This window comes from Hylobates moloch, unplaced genomic scaffold (genome assembly GCF_009828535.3).
Source record: "Hylobates moloch isolate HMO894 unplaced genomic scaffold, HMol_V3 SCAFFOLD_9, whole genome shotgun sequence".
NCBI lineage: Eukaryota > Metazoa > Chordata > Mammalia > Primates > Hylobatidae > Hylobates > Hylobates moloch.
The window spans coordinates 84,865,724-84,883,215 of NW_026652284.1; the positions used below are offsets into that span (position 1 = coordinate 84,865,724).

General features: G+C 35.5%; 1 protein-coding gene across 2 annotated transcripts in view; it reads right to left on the reverse strand.

Annotated features, from left to right (window-relative positions):
- The window catches only part of LRP12 (LDL receptor related protein 12), a 96,776-nt gene that overhangs the window by 38,139 nt on the left and 41,145 nt on the right, over positions 1-17,492 (reverse strand). The window contains exon 2 of one of the 2 annotated variants that reach the window (XM_032760238.2): positions 2,593-2,649. The exons of the other annotated variant lie outside the window; for it this stretch is intronic. Coding sequence (XP_032616129.1) covers positions 2,593-2,649 — 57 coding nt within the window. The remainder of the gene's footprint in view (positions 1-2,592; positions 2,650-17,492) is intronic. 2 annotated transcript variants of the gene reach the window in all.

The window sequence follows — 17,492 nt, forward strand, 5'->3', positions numbered from 1 at the left end:
AAAATTCAGAATATAGTACTGTATCTGTCCAAATTTCCAAATTTTCATAACTTTTCATACTCTGTAATAATCTGCATAACTCAGCAAATCTGCATTTGCAAGTGATCAATGCACATTATAAAATCATACATGGTAAGAAAATTGATTCAAAGGGTAAGAAAGACCCAATTAGATTTTGAATGTAACAGAGCACAAAATGCTCAATGATATGGTTTCAGACTCCACATTGCAACTAACCTTAAAGAAACTACCTCTTGTTGAGTTTTGGTGTAGTATCACAGAATATTCACAATTATCTGAAAAAGGCTATTAAAATATTCCTTTCTTTTCCAATTATACATCACTGTGAGGCTGCCCTGTCTCCTAGTATGTCAAACAAAGCATGCTGTTGCAAAAGACTGAATGCGGAAACAGATATGAGAATCTAGCTATCTTCTTTTAAGCCAATCATTACTTTATAAAATTATAAAACAATGCTGTTCTTATTTTTTGTTTTGAAATATATATTTTTCATAAAACTATACTACATATTGATGTAAACATGCAATAGGTTACTGTTATTTTTAATTGAACTAATGAGTTTTAAAACAAATTCTCAGTTTTAATTTCTAATATAGTAAATATTGGTAGCTGTAGCCCATATAAACAAAAACTCTTTTAAGTCCTTGTTACAGACTGAATTGTGTCCCCCCTCAAGCCCATATGTGGAAGCCCTAACTCCCAATGTGACTGTATTTGGAGACACAGCCTTTAAGGAGGTAACTGAGGTTAAATGAGGTCATAAGGATGGGGCCCTAATACCACAGGACTGATGTTCTTATTAGAAGAAGAGGCACAACAGACCTCTTGCTTTCTCTGAATATTCATAGAAAAAAGGCCATGTGACGACACAATGAGAAGGTGGCCATCTACAGGCCAGGAAAAGAGGTCTCACCAGGGACCAACCCTGCCAGCACTTTGATCTCGGACTTCCAGAACTGTGAGAAAAATTGATGTCTGTTATTTAAGCCATCCACAGTAGTATTTTGTTGCAGCAGCGCACGTACACTAAAACAGGCCTCAGTAGTTTTTAAAAGTTTATAATGGGTCCCGAGACCAAAACTTTTGAAAACTACTGAATTAAACAGTAACCATTTGGTTGTATAAATTGTTAGTAAACAAACATACTTTATAGTTACAACTTTGAAAAGTAATTATAATTCTCATTAACTATTCAAAATAGAAAAAGGGAGAAGGCCATCTTTAAAATAACTTTACTGTTATTTGATATATATAATTATATATCATTTGAGAATGTATTTTTAAAAAAGTGAAACAAACTATGAAAAAAAATTAATGCAGGCACTGAAGCACTTGCTTTGCGTTTTCAGGAAACTAGGCTTGTTGGGCTTGTTGATGTGTTTGACTAGGGCATACTAACCCTTAGAGTATTTGTTAAGTCTATTAACTTTCTGAATACAAAGTCAGACATAAAGCAAAAGAGCAAGATTTGCTTCATGTGAGGAACACGCTTGTAATCCCAGCACTTTGGGAGGCCGAGGCGGGTGGATCACGAGGTCAGGAGATCGAGACCACGGTGAAACCCCGTCTCTACTAAAAATACAAAAAATTAGCCGGGCGTGGTGGCGGGCGCCTGTAGTCCCAGCTACTCGGAGAGGCTGAGGCAGGAGAATGGCCTGAACCCGGGAGGCGGAGCTTGCAGTGAGCCGAGATCGCGCCACTGCACTCCAGCCTGGGTGACAGAGCGAGACTCCGTCTCAAAAAAAAAAAAAAAAAGAACCAAACAAATTACAAGATGACACAAAGAAGTTAATCAGTGGATTGATAAATACACTAAGTACAGTTTTAACCACACAAAACATCGATATAGGGAAATAATAAATGAACAGTAAGAAAACCTATTTCAATATATGCAAAAATAAATATTTTATTTCTTCTAGTAACTGTGGTTGACAGCAAAGCAAAAATGGTAATAGCTGTGGAAGTGGCCTAAGAATAAAAATTTTAGTAGTTATAAGTCTTTAAGTAATTATAAAGTTATAAAGTAATTATAAGTTATAAAAGCCTAGACGAGTATAACAAATACATTAACCTCAATGATGAATTTCTGAATTTCATGGACACAAGTATATTGGGTTGCTTTTAACAGCAAATAAACTGTGCGCTCAAACACAATACTTTTATGTAAAGTAGTACTATAATCTAAAAATCAAGCAAAAAGCTTAATTTCTAAGGCTCTAATCCTAGGGATAACATTGAAAATCACATTTCAGTAAATTTCATTTCACATAACTTTGTATGGAAAGAAAATACTAATTCAACTTGAGCTAACTTTTCTCTAGGTTCAATGTTTGTATGAAAAAATAATTATGCAGTCCATTTGGAAAAGTATAATCAACCCATGGGCATGCAAGTATCAGTTTTATCTTATGAGAATTTCTCCATGTTCCAGTTACTTCATTCCTTATTACATGCTGCAAAAAGCAGTAATAATTTTTATAGCCAAATATCACTTCATAAGATACCAGGTGGCTTTCAATATTTACCATATAAGTCATGCATGAAATTTAAACATTACAAAAAATGACTTACCAGTTGACACTCCTGAAATATGCACATTTTCAGAATGTTCTGCAAGAGCACCATTTCCTAAAATTAAACATAATGAATAAACTAATATCCAAGATAAAATTTATAAAATTTTTTCAGATCCTCCCTTTAAAAGAGAAACAACTACATAGAACTCCTTTTAATATTGAGAAGCAAAAGTTTCTTATAATAATCTTCAAGACAATACTAGGAAGCTCAAAATCATAATAGTAATGGGGAAAACAAACATTTTGGAAATCTCAACAATGTAGTGTTACATATAAAGGTCAAATAGATAGATCTGATCAACACCAGAAAGAATTTTCTATCAATTAATAATCAAAAGCGAAGTCAGTACTGCTACAAGAAAAAAGAGAACACAGCTTGTTAAAAATAGCATTCCCCTAAAAGCGTGTCCAAATCAGCCACAGGTAAGCGTAATTTCTGTCAGGGCCACATATGTTGGTACTTTAAAAAAACAAAACAACAAAAAAAAAACTCTTGCATTATCTTCTAAATCTTCAAAAAAATCTTTCAAATTTTTCTCACCAACAATTCTAACAATCTTAAGTATCGGGAATATTTACTCCCTCAAATTAATGTAAGCAATGTCTCTTCAGATATTTGTCTCAAAATTTTGTATTTTATACATCATTAGTTCTAAAGGTTTCTCTCTTTACCCATTAGTTGGATCTGGCATCACAACAGCTCAGAAACCGAGCAGACAAAGAATTCTCCTTGGAGTCAGGTGGAGAAGGAAGCTAGTCAGAAAAAGCTTAGAAAGCAAAAGCAGAATTTTCTTTCATGGTTGAGAGTGGAGAAAATAGCAAATATTGTAATTAACAACTTTTTGTTTACAAGTATCACACTTCTATAATTGTCTGAATATTGTATTGCACCCCCCACCCCAATGCACTAAGCTGTAGGAGAACAGAATTTGTGTTTATTTGGCTCCCCACTGTAGGCACAGTTCCTGATACAGACGAGGTGCACAAATAGCTGAAACATGAATAAATGAGGGATGTCCTGATGATTAAAATGAAATCATGCCCAATAAGCACTTGATATAGTGCCTGGCATATAGCATTGAACAGGTGTTGATTTTTGTAACTGTGTAAAGTATATTATTGTTACTAAAGAAAAAATAACAGTGATAAAACAATATTTTTGGTCCAACTACAGCTATACCCTTCAAAATGAAAACATACATTATATTTCCCTCAATTAAGAATGAAACAGTGGAAATGATGAGATAGGTGGGAAGGCCATATTAAGTATACAAATAAATGATTACATTCATTTTAAGTACTGTGCACTGATGCCAAAAAAGGCACAATTTCTTTTTCTCGTTTATTGTTAAATGTCACACATATAGAATTGAAATGACTAGAAAGACGACCCATTTCTTTACCACACACAACTTATAAAAACAGGCAGCAGAAACAAAACATGAAACTGATTCAATAAAACACCTAACAAGGTTTGCCAAAGGTCAGTATAAACTGCCTAAATCCTTGCTACTCACGAGTAGACTAGCAGTACTGGTCACCTTGGGAGTGTGCTAGAAATGCAGAGACTCAGGCTCATTCCAGATTATGGAATCTGAATTTATATGCACGCTTAGTGATCTATATGCACATTAAAGTTTGAGAAGCACTGGCAAGGTTTTGGCTTAAATCTTCTACTTCTATATTATACACTGCTACAAATCACAGCTACATAATTTGTGATACTAACATTTCCGGTATCCGTAAGATAGCAATATTATGCTCAGGAGAGTTTTAATATCAGATTTTACTTTTTTAAAAGAGACAGGGTCTCACTATGTTGCCCAGGCTGGACTAGAACTCCTGGGCTCAAGCAATCCTCCTTACCTTAGCCTCCCAAGCAGCTGGGACTACAGGAGTGTACTATCACACCCAGTTTAGATGTATTTTAAACATGAAATCTTTTTTCCAGTTTGGTAAACAGAGCAAAAACAGAAGGTAAAAAAGCAGCATAATGTAATATTGAAGATTGTGGATTCTGAGCTGTATTGCCAGGATTCTAAAACCAGCTCCATTACTTACTTGCTATGCAATTTAGGGCAAGTTACCCAATCTCTCTGTGCCTCAATTTCATGTTTTAAAATGGAGATAATACCTACCTTATAGGGCTTCGTGAAATTCTTTATAATAGTAAAAAAAAAAAATCTAAAACTATTATCAACATGCACAGGAATAAACTGATATAGCCTTATAATAAAATATTCAATAAACAATTTTATATGTACTAACTTGGATAGATACACATATTAAATTAAAAATGTTTCAGATGAGCAGTAAAGTATGATTTAATTTTAACTTTAAAATTATGTATGTATAGTTTATAATATGCAGATGTTAAACACGTCATATGTATGTCTATGCATTTATATAAACACTGATGAGCCTAAGGAGGAATACCTCTGGAACTGGAATTAGAGAGGAAGATTTGAATTGTATACTTTAGCATTGGCCAGATTTGTTACAAACAGGCATAGATTTCTTTAAAAATTTTATTTATATTACAAAAAGAAACAGGTGAACAGAATATATAGTTCATTCCCATCATTCTGGATAAACAGAAATCTGGTAAATATCATGCTAATTATAACATATTAAAATTTCATTAAAGTATTAATGATTTTAAAAACTGGTTAACACTTTAAAACAGAAAACATGATACTGCTAATTAATTTCCCATACATTTACTCTAGCTTAAAAACAATCCTATTTAGAAGTTAAAAGAAATGAATGATAATTTCTGTTAACATCAAAGTGATGTTTCTGCTTCTGAACATCACTTGAAGAAGTGGGCTACTTATGTGTACTGCCATTCTAAAAAATATTTTTACGAAGATGTCACTTTCAATTATTTCTAGGTTGCCAGTAGATAGCCCAAAGAAAATCGCTTTGTTAATACAAAGCAAATTATATTCTCCTTAATGCCCCTCTCCAAAACCCCAAGAAAATTTCATATATATGAATATGAACACCCACCACCAATCTTACTATGACTACAGTGTTCAAATGCAGCCATGTCAGATATTTTTTCAGACATCACCCTTTAGAGGTAGCAAATACTGAAAAAAAAAAGTCTGATAAAACATTACTTCTTTAACTACACATTAGCAGCTAATTATGTAATGAACCAGTTAAGTAGATAAACCCTAAAAAAGATTTTTCACGTATGAAAAAGTTTCATTATCACCTAAATCAGAAAATAGTTTGTTATGACAATTTTTTGGTCTCACTAAACACCAAGAAGTAATCGACCATCCCCATTTATTGCTTTCCGTAGTTTTGACTACAATATGAGAGAGAATCAACTAAAATAGATGCTGCTTTAGGAAAGAAACTATACAACAGTGATATGGAGTTTGAGTTCTAGAGTCAGACTCCTGTAATAAAACCCCAGCTCTACTATTTATATAGTCATGAACTTCAAATGACTTCTAAGATTCAGTTTGCTCACTTATATAATGGGGATGTTATCATAAGAGAATATCTAAATTTATAGTCTCTGCATCCCTGTTGCTTTAACTTTCTGTCTTCTTTTATATATTTCTGTCCTTTTTATTTAAGAACTAAAGTTCTTAAGAATAGCTAATAAATACACCTAAGATTTGATAGGTATGTACCAGCCAAATCCTAAGTGCCTTACAAGCGTTCACTCAGCTAATCCTTAAAACAACGGTTCATTTTACAAATGAGAAAACCAAAGCTTCTAGTAGTTTGGTAATTTTTTTTCCCAAAGAGCTGGTAACTGCATGGATTGAACATTCAAATACACAGTCATTAAAAAGCCTGTATTCCTCACCTCTTAAAAAGATTTCAGGTACAATACTAATTCCCACAACATTAAAAAGTTTGTGTTCCTTACTTTTTTTAAAAAAGGATTCAGATATGAATATATTTCTTGCTTGTAAAAGAAATAGTGCTTAGCTCTCAGAATTAAAATCTACCTGCCACAGCATTCCAATTTGTAAGAAAAACATTGGTTTAAAAGTTAAATGACTGGCAGCTACAAGAAATGAAAATGCTCAGCTTCCTACAATTTCTTTTCTACTGCTCAGTAAGAGCAGTTATCAAACATAAACACATATATAAACATATAAACCAAAAAAGCAAAGATGGTTCTTATTTTATTGTACTTAAGGAAAAAGTTCATAATCCTAATAGGGCTTGCCAAGCTCTCCACAGTCCTATTCTTCCTAACTGCTTCTAAATCTTTATCTCTTGTGACCCACTTTCCCATTCTATCTCTTCTTTCCAGTAATATTGGATGTCTTTTAGAAAAGTATCAACTGTCTCTCTTGCCTTTGGATTTTCATTAAACATTATTTCTTTAGGAAGGTATCTCTTGATTCTCCCATACTAGGTTAGGTCATCCTGTTATAGGCTCCTTTAGTATCTGACACTGTCACTTTTTGAAAATTTATCACATTTGTTTTATCTGTGTAATACCTATATTCCTTACTAGATCTTAATTTTGGCATGGGGGGAGTATTCTGATGGGACACAGCAGGGTTTTGTTTTGCAACCCCAGTGACTAGCACAAAACATAACACATAGCAGGGAATACTTAGTCCATGTGAGTAAGAGGCATGCAGCGTCCCTGCTCCTGAAGAGTTGGTAATCTGTTGACAAAATAATTGAAAATATACAAAACAGAAGCAAACAAAATTAGCAAGCTTCTTATTCAAGGGGAAAGCCTAGAGGCTTTTCTACTAAAAATAGGGATGAGGACAGGAGTGGCCACTATAGTTACTAATATTAGATAGTACAATTAGACAAGAATTGTTTAAAAAAAAAGTAAAACTGTGTCCATGTGCAGATTATATCTACTTTGAAAACCCAAGATAGTCAATAGAAAAATAACTATAAAGAACAGGAAAATTTAGTAAAGTAGTAGGATACAAAATAAGCACACAGAAACCCAAAGCATTCGTAAATACAAATGATAGCCAGTTGGAAGACATGGCAGACGACCCCATTTTCAGTTGCAACGAAAAATGATTAAAAGAAAAAACTCATGGAACTGCTGCTGGTTATAAAAGAGGAATTAGCAACAGATCAGCAATTCTGCTGTGAACAATTAAAAAAACAGAAAAATATGTAAAAAGAAAAAATTCAGACGCTGGTCAACAGGCAATGTAAGACTGTGATCCCTGAGAAAAGGGAAATAAATTAAGGTGAGTCCAATTACTGCCCTTTCTGCCTGGAGACTTCCTGGACTCTGGCATATTGAGGGAGAACCCAAGCAAAGCAGGGAGATCTTGCTAAGCTGAGGAGACAGAGATGAGAGTTTAGAGGGGCTCAGGCAACAGAAACATTGAGAGTACCAGTATCAGTTTTTTAAGACAACAACACAAAAAACAAAAACCTCCAAAATTTGCATCATGGTCCTAGCCTTAGGCTGGATGTCAAGCTGCACATGTGTAAGGTGACATCATGTAAGAATAGGCAAAGAACTACTGTTGAAAGCTTAAATAAACACTGCCATGCCACAAATATGGAAGACGCTAAAGTTCTGACCAGCAAGAGAGGACTCCAAAGTGGAGAGACCTTGATAAACACATGGGTATTACCAGACCAGGAAGTCCACCCACACCTTAGGAGTAGGGCTAACTGCCAAGTAAAAGCTACTCTGTAATTATCCTAGCAAAGCTTTAAAACAAGCTTCAACTAGAACTCTCAAAAATTGCCAGTGGGAATATAAAATAGTACAACCACTTTGGAAAACAGTTCTTTCAAGATGAACATATAGATATATGACCTAACAATTCCACAACTAGGTAAGGGAAATGAAAACATATAAAAAAGACAAAAAAGAATTCTAAAAACATAGAGTAAAAGAAGTAACACAAAAGTATTCATTCTGTATGATTCTATTCTATTCTATAAAGTTCTAGAACAGGAAACAATAATCCATAGTGACAGATCAGTGGTTGCCTGATCTCTCTGGGTGTTATTTTGTCAGGCTGTGTACTGGCTTCCTCATCAGCCTGACAAAATAACTACAGCACTTCCAGGTACCACATCCAGGGGAAGAGACAGTATTAGTATCTCATCACTTGCAACCAAAAGCCTTGATATTCATTCTGTTTAGAACAGCTTAGGTCACATGCCCAACCCTGACAAGGAAAACAAAATGGAATACGATGATAGGCATAAGCCTAGGAGTGAGGTGCTGAATTACATTTTCTGAAGCATTTAAGGGCATTGTTAAAAAGAGAAAAAGGATAACTGGATGGTAGGCAATCAACAAATAGCTACTATAGCATTTTCCCTTTCAAATAAAATCCAATGCCTTGTCCTTGCATTCAGGTTCTACATAGTATAGGCTCCAAATATACTTTTCAATTTTAATTTCCCATACTCCTTGTGCACCAAACACCTTAGTCTTCTGCCCTGTTTAAAAAACAAAAACAAACATAACCACCACAACCCAAAACCACAAAAATCCTCTTCTCCCTGTATCTTCTAGAGAAATTTCAAGGCTCAATTAAATGTTAACTCAGCCATAAAGCTTCTGGAGATCACCTCAAGCAGAAGTAATTCTTTTAAACTCCTGTGGTCAACATTTTGCATCCTTTAATGAATGAATGGATTCAGCCATTGACTATCAATAACTGCTAACATCGGAAAAAAATGACAATGAGACATCACACATCATGGGCCTCCTAATGGAAGAACACAAAGAAAGAGAAACCTGAATTTGATCAAGCCTCTATCTAAAGCAGCATTGACTAACAGAACTTCCCACATGATGGAACTGTTCTATCAAGGCACTGCCCAATACGGTAGCCATTAGCCACATGTAGCTATTAAGCATTTAAAATGAGCCTAGTATACTTTAGCAACTAAGTTTTTTATTTTATTTAATTTTAATTAATTTAACCTTAAATTTAAAATAGCTCATGTGGCTGATGGCTACTGTATTAGGCTTCATAGCTCTAAATCCATTTACCAGTTTACTGAAAAAGCAAATGACACAGGACCATTTTAAATCATATTACAGAAGAATATTCAACAAACTCCAGAATGAAAAACTCTAAATTGTTTCAATGAATATATATATTTTTAAAGTTGTGAAGAAAGTCCACAGATTGAAAAAGGCTTAAAGGAAGTACTGAATAATTACAAACTGTGGACCTCATTTAGATTCTGATTCATAAACAAACACTTAGGACATTAATAAGACGACTGTAAACACAAACCAGTTTGGTTTTATAAAACTGAGGAAAAATTAACAATCATTCCTAAGATAATGGCATGGCACTTATATTGATTTAAAAAGAAAGCATATTTGTTCTTTTAGAGATGCATTCTAAAATATTAGTGGATGAAATGATGTCTGGTATTTCTTCAAAATATGCAGAAGAATTTAACAGGCTAGCAAGGAGGCAGATTGGCTCTGGGTTAATAACTGCTGTTAGGGCCTAGGTTTTGGGTACACAGGGGGTCATTATCCTGTCCTATCTATTTTCACAAATATTTGAAATTATCCATAGGAAATTTTTTAAACAAAAAAATAAAACCCTCTGATAGCATATTATACAACACACAAAATATTCTGGATTCGAGATTTGTACAAATGACTTATGAATCTTAAGACATGTAGGTGAATTAAGATCAGGGTTAATATCATAAGCATTGTTTTATTCCCCTCAGTATCTTAATCTAGTATCACATATGCAAATTATGCAAAATAATATTTCCAATAATTATAGTTTTAAATTTCTTTCTTATTTAGTTTTATGGTAAGACAGCATTGTAAAGAATCTTATAGATAATTCATGTCAAATTATGTGAGAAGATAAAAAAAAATGAGGGAGGAGGGCTCAAAACCCAGGTCCTAGAATCCTCCAATCTGATATGCTGTAGCCTGATCATCACTTTTTATTTGTGAAGATATATATGCAAAAAACAAAGCCATGCAAATACATATTTCTTTTTTACTACCTGTAAGGCCAAACCCTAATATAGTTTGCCAAAAAGGCAAGCTTGATAGTGGAGGCCTCATTTTGCCTGTGTTACATGTCGGCAGGCCTAACATCTAGAATCAAAGTGTGCAGAGTGGTCACTTTCTCACGGAGTGAGAACATTTTCAGTGAATTTTGGCCCTCTGCTAAATAAGGTAAGGGTGGGGGCTCTATCCAAGAAGGCTGGTGTCCTCTTATAAGAAGAAGAGATACCAGAGATCTCTGTCCACACATGCTTTGTGAGGACACAGTAAGAGAAGAGGCCATGTGAGGACACAGTAAGGAGGACACTGCATGCTAGGAAAAGAGGCCATACCAGAAACCAACCCTGAAAACACCTAAATCTCGGACTTCTAGCCTCCAGAACTGAGAGAAAATAAATTTCTGTTGTTTAAGCCACCCAGTCTGTGGTATTGTTATGGTAGTCCAAATAGACTCATATACCTACTTTCCCCATGTAGGTCTAGATGAAGATTTTTGGGAATCCCTCTCAAGTGTATGACAAATTCAGTACATTCTTCTAAGGAAAGGCTCCATAATGTCTAACAAATACTTATAATGAGATGTTTACTTTCGTAAAAAAGGTTATGAAATCCCTGAGAAATAAGATATTTTCCTGATTGATTTAATTACTGGTATCCTAAAAGTATTATTTCTGTAACTTTTTAATTGTGGCCATCCATTATGTATTTATATGAACTAGCCTTGAACCTATTTCCCACTTAAAATAATAGTAATAATTATTTATAACATTACTTTTAATGAAAAGATACATTATAATTTTTAAACCCCATTCTTTTGTTGTTGTTGAGGCAGAGTCTCGCTCTGTCACTAGGCTGGAGTGCTGTGGCGCGACCTCAGCTCACTGCAACCTCCAACTCTCTGGTTAAAGCAATTCTTCTGCCTCGCCTCCCGAATAGCTGGGATTACAGGCACGTGCCATCACCCAGCTAATTTTTGTATTTTTAGTAGAGATGGGGTTTCACCATGTTGGCCAGGATGGTCTCGATGTCCTGACCTCATGATCTGCCCACCTCGGCCTCCCAAAGTCCTGGGATTACAGGCGTGAGCCACCGCGCCCGGCCAAACCATATTCTTAATGGACCTTTGGGAGTTCAGTGTTTTTATATGTTTAGACTTCCTGTAGTATTATGTTAGTAAGATTTTATGTTTGAAATGTCTTGGAAATAAGGATATAATGACAACGAACTACTATATTGTTTAAAGTACAAATACTAAACAAACACATGCTCCTAGTATTCAGAGAATGAATCAGATTCCTTAAAGAACATGCAGAGATCTTTATGCACCCTACTGCTGAGCATCTCAGTGAGTGTTCATACAGATGAAAATCATCTTCTCTATTCTAAAATTAGCTTGAGCTACTGATAAAAGAGCTCACACATAAACTGGAAAAGGAATTTTAGAACTACTAAGTTCAAAGGTTCCTACCTATGACTGTGGTTCACAAGAATGAATATGAGTTTGAAAGAATTCAGAACTCCAGGAAAAAAAATTACACACCTATATTTCTTACAGTAACAGCTTTGAAAGATATTTTATGTCACGAACTTCATCTTTTTTTCAAGTGCACAATGGGTGGTTTTTAATATATTCAGGAAGTTGTACAATCATCACCACCACCATCGAATGCCTGAACATTTTCATCACCCCCTCAAAAAACTTTGTACCTATCAGCAGTTATTCCCCCTTTTCTCTTCCCCACATCCCCTAGCAACAGGTAATCTAGTTTTTCTGTCTGTATGGATTTGCCTATTCTGGTAATTTCAAATAAATGGAATCATACAGTATGAGGTCTTTTGTGTCTGGCTTTCACCTAGCCTTATGTTTTCATGATTCATCCTTGTACCACGACTCAGTACTTCATTTGTTTTTATGGCTGAATAATATTCCATTATCTGGATATATCACATTTTGTTTACATATTCACTAGGTGATAGACATTTAGGTAGTTTCTACTTTTTGTGAGCAGCATTGCTATGAATATTGGTATATAAGTTTTTATATAGACATATGTTTTCAATTCTCTTTAGTATATAGAGATAGTGGAACTGGTGGGTCATATGGTATCCCTGTGTTTTCCTTTCTGAGGAACTGCCAAGCTGTATTCCAAATGGCAATACCATTTTACGTTCCCATCAGCAACATGTAAGGGTCCATTTCTCCACATCCTTGACAACAATTTGTTATTGTCCATCTTTTTCATTTTAGCCATCCTATGGGTGTGAAGTGATATATCATTATGGTTTTGATCTGCACTTCCCTAATGAGTAACAATGTGGCTCTTTTCATGTGATTATCGGCCACTTATGCTATTCTTTGGAGAAATGTCCATTCAAATCCTTTGCCCATTTCTTAATTGGATGGATTGTCTTTCTGTTATTGCTGAGTTAAGAGTTCTTTAGACATTGTAGATATTGATCCTTTGGTTAGATACATAATTTGCAAATATTTTCTCCCATTTTATAAGCTGACTTTTCACTTTGATAGTGTCCTTTGAAGCACAAGTGTTTTTAATTTTCAGGACAGTCTAATTTACCTATGTCTTCTTTTGATGCTTGTGCTTTGGTCACAACTTACACAGTTGATCCTTGAACAACAAAGGGGTTAGGGGTGCTAACCCTTCTGCACAGTCAAAAATCTGCATATAACTTTTGATTCCCCCAAAACATAACTTCTAGTAGCCTATTGCTGACTGGAGGCCTTACCAATAACATAAACAGTTGATTAACACATATTTTCTATGTTACATGTATTACAGACTGTATTCTTACAATAAAGTTACTAGAGAAAAGAACATGTCATTAAGAAAATCACAAGGAATAGAAAATGTATTTACTATTCATTAAGTGGAAGTGAATTACTGTTTTCATGGTGAGTAAGCAGAGAAGGAGGAGGAAGTGGTAGAGAAGGAGTTTGTCTTGCAGTCTCAAGAGTGGGAGAGGTAGAATGAAGTTAGGAAAAGTTTGTGAAAGACATATTTGCGTGTGTTTATAGAACACACACAAATATATATATATATAAATACACACACACACACCCACACCCACACCCACACACACACACCACACCGAAAGAAGCGTGCACAAAGACACTAAGTGCTGTTACTCAGGTATTTTATTCTCATTTAAGGAACTAAACTTTTATATGCTTAAGTACAGGCTACCTCTTTTTACTGCACTTTGCTTTATGATACTTTGCAGATACAGTGTTGTTTTTCTGTTGCTGTTTTGTTTACCAAATTGGAGGTTTGTGGCATCCCTATATAGAGCAAGTCTATCAGTACCATTTTTCCAAGAGAATGAGGTCACTTTAGGTCTCTGTGTCACATTTTGGCAATTCTTGCAATATTTAAAACTTTTTCATTACTATTATATTTGTCATGGTGATCTGTGATCTGAGATCTTTGATGTTACGATTGTAATTGCTTTGAGGTGCCATAACATGAACTGTGCCAAACAAGGTAAACTTAACTGATGAATACTGTGTGTGTTCTGATCGTTCCATCAACAAGCTGTCTCTCCCTCTCCTCGGGCCTCCCTCTTCCCTGAGACACAACAATATTGAAATTAGGCCAATTAATAACCTTATAATGATCTCTAAGTGTTCAGGTAAAAGGAACACTCACACATTTCTCACTTTAAATCAAAAGCTATAAATGGGCTGGGCACAGTGGCTCACACCTGTAATCCCAGCACTTTGGAAGGCCAAGGTGGGTGGATCACCTGAGGTCAGGAGTTCAAGACCAGCCTTGACAACATGGTGAAACCCTGTTTCTACTAAAAACACAAAAATGAGCTGGGCATGGTGGCGCATGCCTGTAATCCCAGCTACTCGGGAGGGAGAGGCAGTAGAATCACCTGAACCTGAGAGGCAGAGGTTGCAGTGAGCCAAGATCTCGCCACTGCACTCAAGCCTGGGCGACAGAGTGACACTCCATCTCAAAACAAAACTAAATAAAACAAAACAACAACAACAAAAAATTAAGCTTAGCAAGGAAGGCCTTTATTAATTAAGGAAGGTCTAGCTGAAAGCTAAACAGTTAATCAAGTTGTGTATGCAAAAGAAAAAGTTTCTGAAAGAAATTAAAAGTGCAACTCCAGTGAAAACACAAATGATAAGAAAGCAAAACAACCTTATTGTTGATAGAAAGTTTTGATGGTCTGGAAAGATCAAACCAGCCACAACGTCGCCTTAATCCAAAGCCTAACACAGAGCAAGGCACACAGAACACTTCAATTCTACGAAGGCTGACAGAGATGAGGAAGCTTCAAAAGAAAAGTTGGAATCTAGCAGAGGTTGCTTCATGATGTTTAAGGACAGAAGCACTCTACATAACATAAAAGTGCAAGGTGAGGCAGCAAGTACTGATGGAGACGCTGCTGCAAGTTATCTAGAAGATCTAGCTAAGATCACTAATGAAGGTGGCTACACGAGGCAACAGATTCTCAATGTAGATGAAACAGCCTTCTATTGGAAGAAGACGTCATCTAGGACTTTTCCTAGCAAAAGAGAAGTTATCAATGCCTGGCTTCAAAGCTTCAAAGGACAAGCTGACTCTCCTGTTATAGGCTAATGCAGCTCGAGACTTTAAGTTGAAGCTAATGATTATTTACCATTCCAAAAATCCTAGGGCCCTTAGGAATTAAGCTAAATCTGCTCTGCTTGAACAAAGCCTGGGTGACAGCACATTGTAAACATCTGTTTACAGCATTGTTTACTGAATATTTTAAGCCCACTCTTGAGACCATCCGCTCAGAAAAAAAGATTCCTTCAAAATATTCCTGCTCATTGACAATTCACCGGGTCACCCAATAGCGCTGATGGAGATGTATAAGGAAATCCACATATTTCCATGCCTGCTAACACAACATCCACTCTGCTGCCCATGAATCAGGAGTAATTTCAACTTTCAAGCCTATTATTTAGGAAACACATTTTGTAAGGCTATGGCTGCCACAGCAAGTCCTCTGATGGATCCAGGCAAAGTAAATTGAAACCTCTCAAAAGGATTCACCATTCTAGATGTCATTAAGAACATTCATGATTCCACTGGAGGTCAATGAACTGTGACCTAACAGCAGCTTGGATGAAGTTGATTCCAACCCTCATGTATGACCTCTGAGGTGTTTCAAGGCTTCAGTGGAGGAAGAAACTGCAGACGTGGTGGAAATCGCAACAGAACTAGAATTAGAAGTATAGCCTGAATATGTGACTGAATTGCTGCAATCTCCAGAGAAAACTTTAATGGATGAGGAGTTGTTTTTTAGGGATCAGCAAAGAAAGTGGTTTCTTCAGATGGAATCTATTCCTAGGGAAGATGCTGTGAACATTGTTGGAATGACAACAAAAGATTTAGAATATTACATAAACTTAGTTGATAAAGCAGCAGCAGGGTTTGAAAAGACTGACCCCTATTTTGAAAGACATTCTACTGTGGGCAAAAGGCTATCAAACAGCATCACATGCTACAGAGAAAGCTTTTATGAAGGTAAGAGTTCACTGATGTGACAAACTTCATTGCTGTCTTATTTTAAGAAATTGCTACAGCTACTGCAACCTTCAACAACCACTAGCCTGACAGTCAGCAGCCATCAACACTGAGGCAAGACCTTTAACCAGGAGAAGAATTATAACTTGCTAAAGGCTCAGATGATCATTAGAATTTTGAAGCAATAAAATATTTTTAACTTAAGGTATATATGTTTTTTTAGATATGTCATTGCATACTTAACAGACTACAGTATAGTATAAACATAACTTTTATATGCACTGGGAAACCCAAAAATACACGTGACTCACTTTATTGTGACATTCACTTTATTGTGGAGGTCTGGAACCAAACTATATCTCTGATGTATGCCTGTATATTACTTTTGCTTCTAATTTTTCTTCTTGATTTATTAAGCTTTATAGCTTATTACTAAACAGTGGGCAATTGGCTTGTAGATTACATTATAACATTTCTGCAAAATAACTAAGTGGCCTGCTTTACTCATATTATGTATCAAGCACAGTACCCAAATTGATAAATCCAGTGCATGGTTCCCACAGTATAGGAGAAGAGTATATTGGACTAATAAAGGTAGTTTTTTCTTTCTTTCTTGTTTCCCAGTGGGCAAGATCTTTCACACTGTGGGGCTTGTGATTGGGGCTCAGAGGGGACAGTAAGAGACTAGTGATAAAAATGTTAGAAACCTTTGGTATCAACTCTATTTTATTAACAGTTGATGTAACTGGAGTACACAGAAAAGGGAAAGGCAGTTACCTTTATAAAATCAGCTTTGTTGAGGTATAATTTATATGCAAAAAATCCATCAACTTCAAGGGTTTGATAAGTGCTAACAAATATGTCCAGTCAAGCAACCAACACTACAATCAAGACACAGAACATTTCCATCACCCAAAAAAGCTCTCTGATGTTCTCTTGTAATCAATCCCATTCCCACACCTTTAAAGTTGGACAACCACTAATCATAGTCAACATTTAATAAGCATTACACATTGTACGAATTCATGATGTATTATTAAATCTTCCTTCTAAAGTTGTAAGAATAGATTCCATCGTCCCCACATTATGGATGCGAAAACTCACTCAGGTTTTCTCATACAATTAACTCAGACAATTCTATGGCTAGTAAGTGGCAGAGACAGACTCAAATCCAGATTTATCCAATTCCAACATTAAAATTTGAGTTTTCACCTAAAAATACTGAATTTCTGGGCTTCTTTTGAAAAAAAAATTAATATCTGTGTACATCTATTTCTGCATACATACCTACTGAGCTGGATCTGTGGCTGACCTCTTTTAGAAGCATGCCATTTTTAGGTGCCCAGTGCCCACTACCTTCCCCTGTCATTCTGAGACTGATCC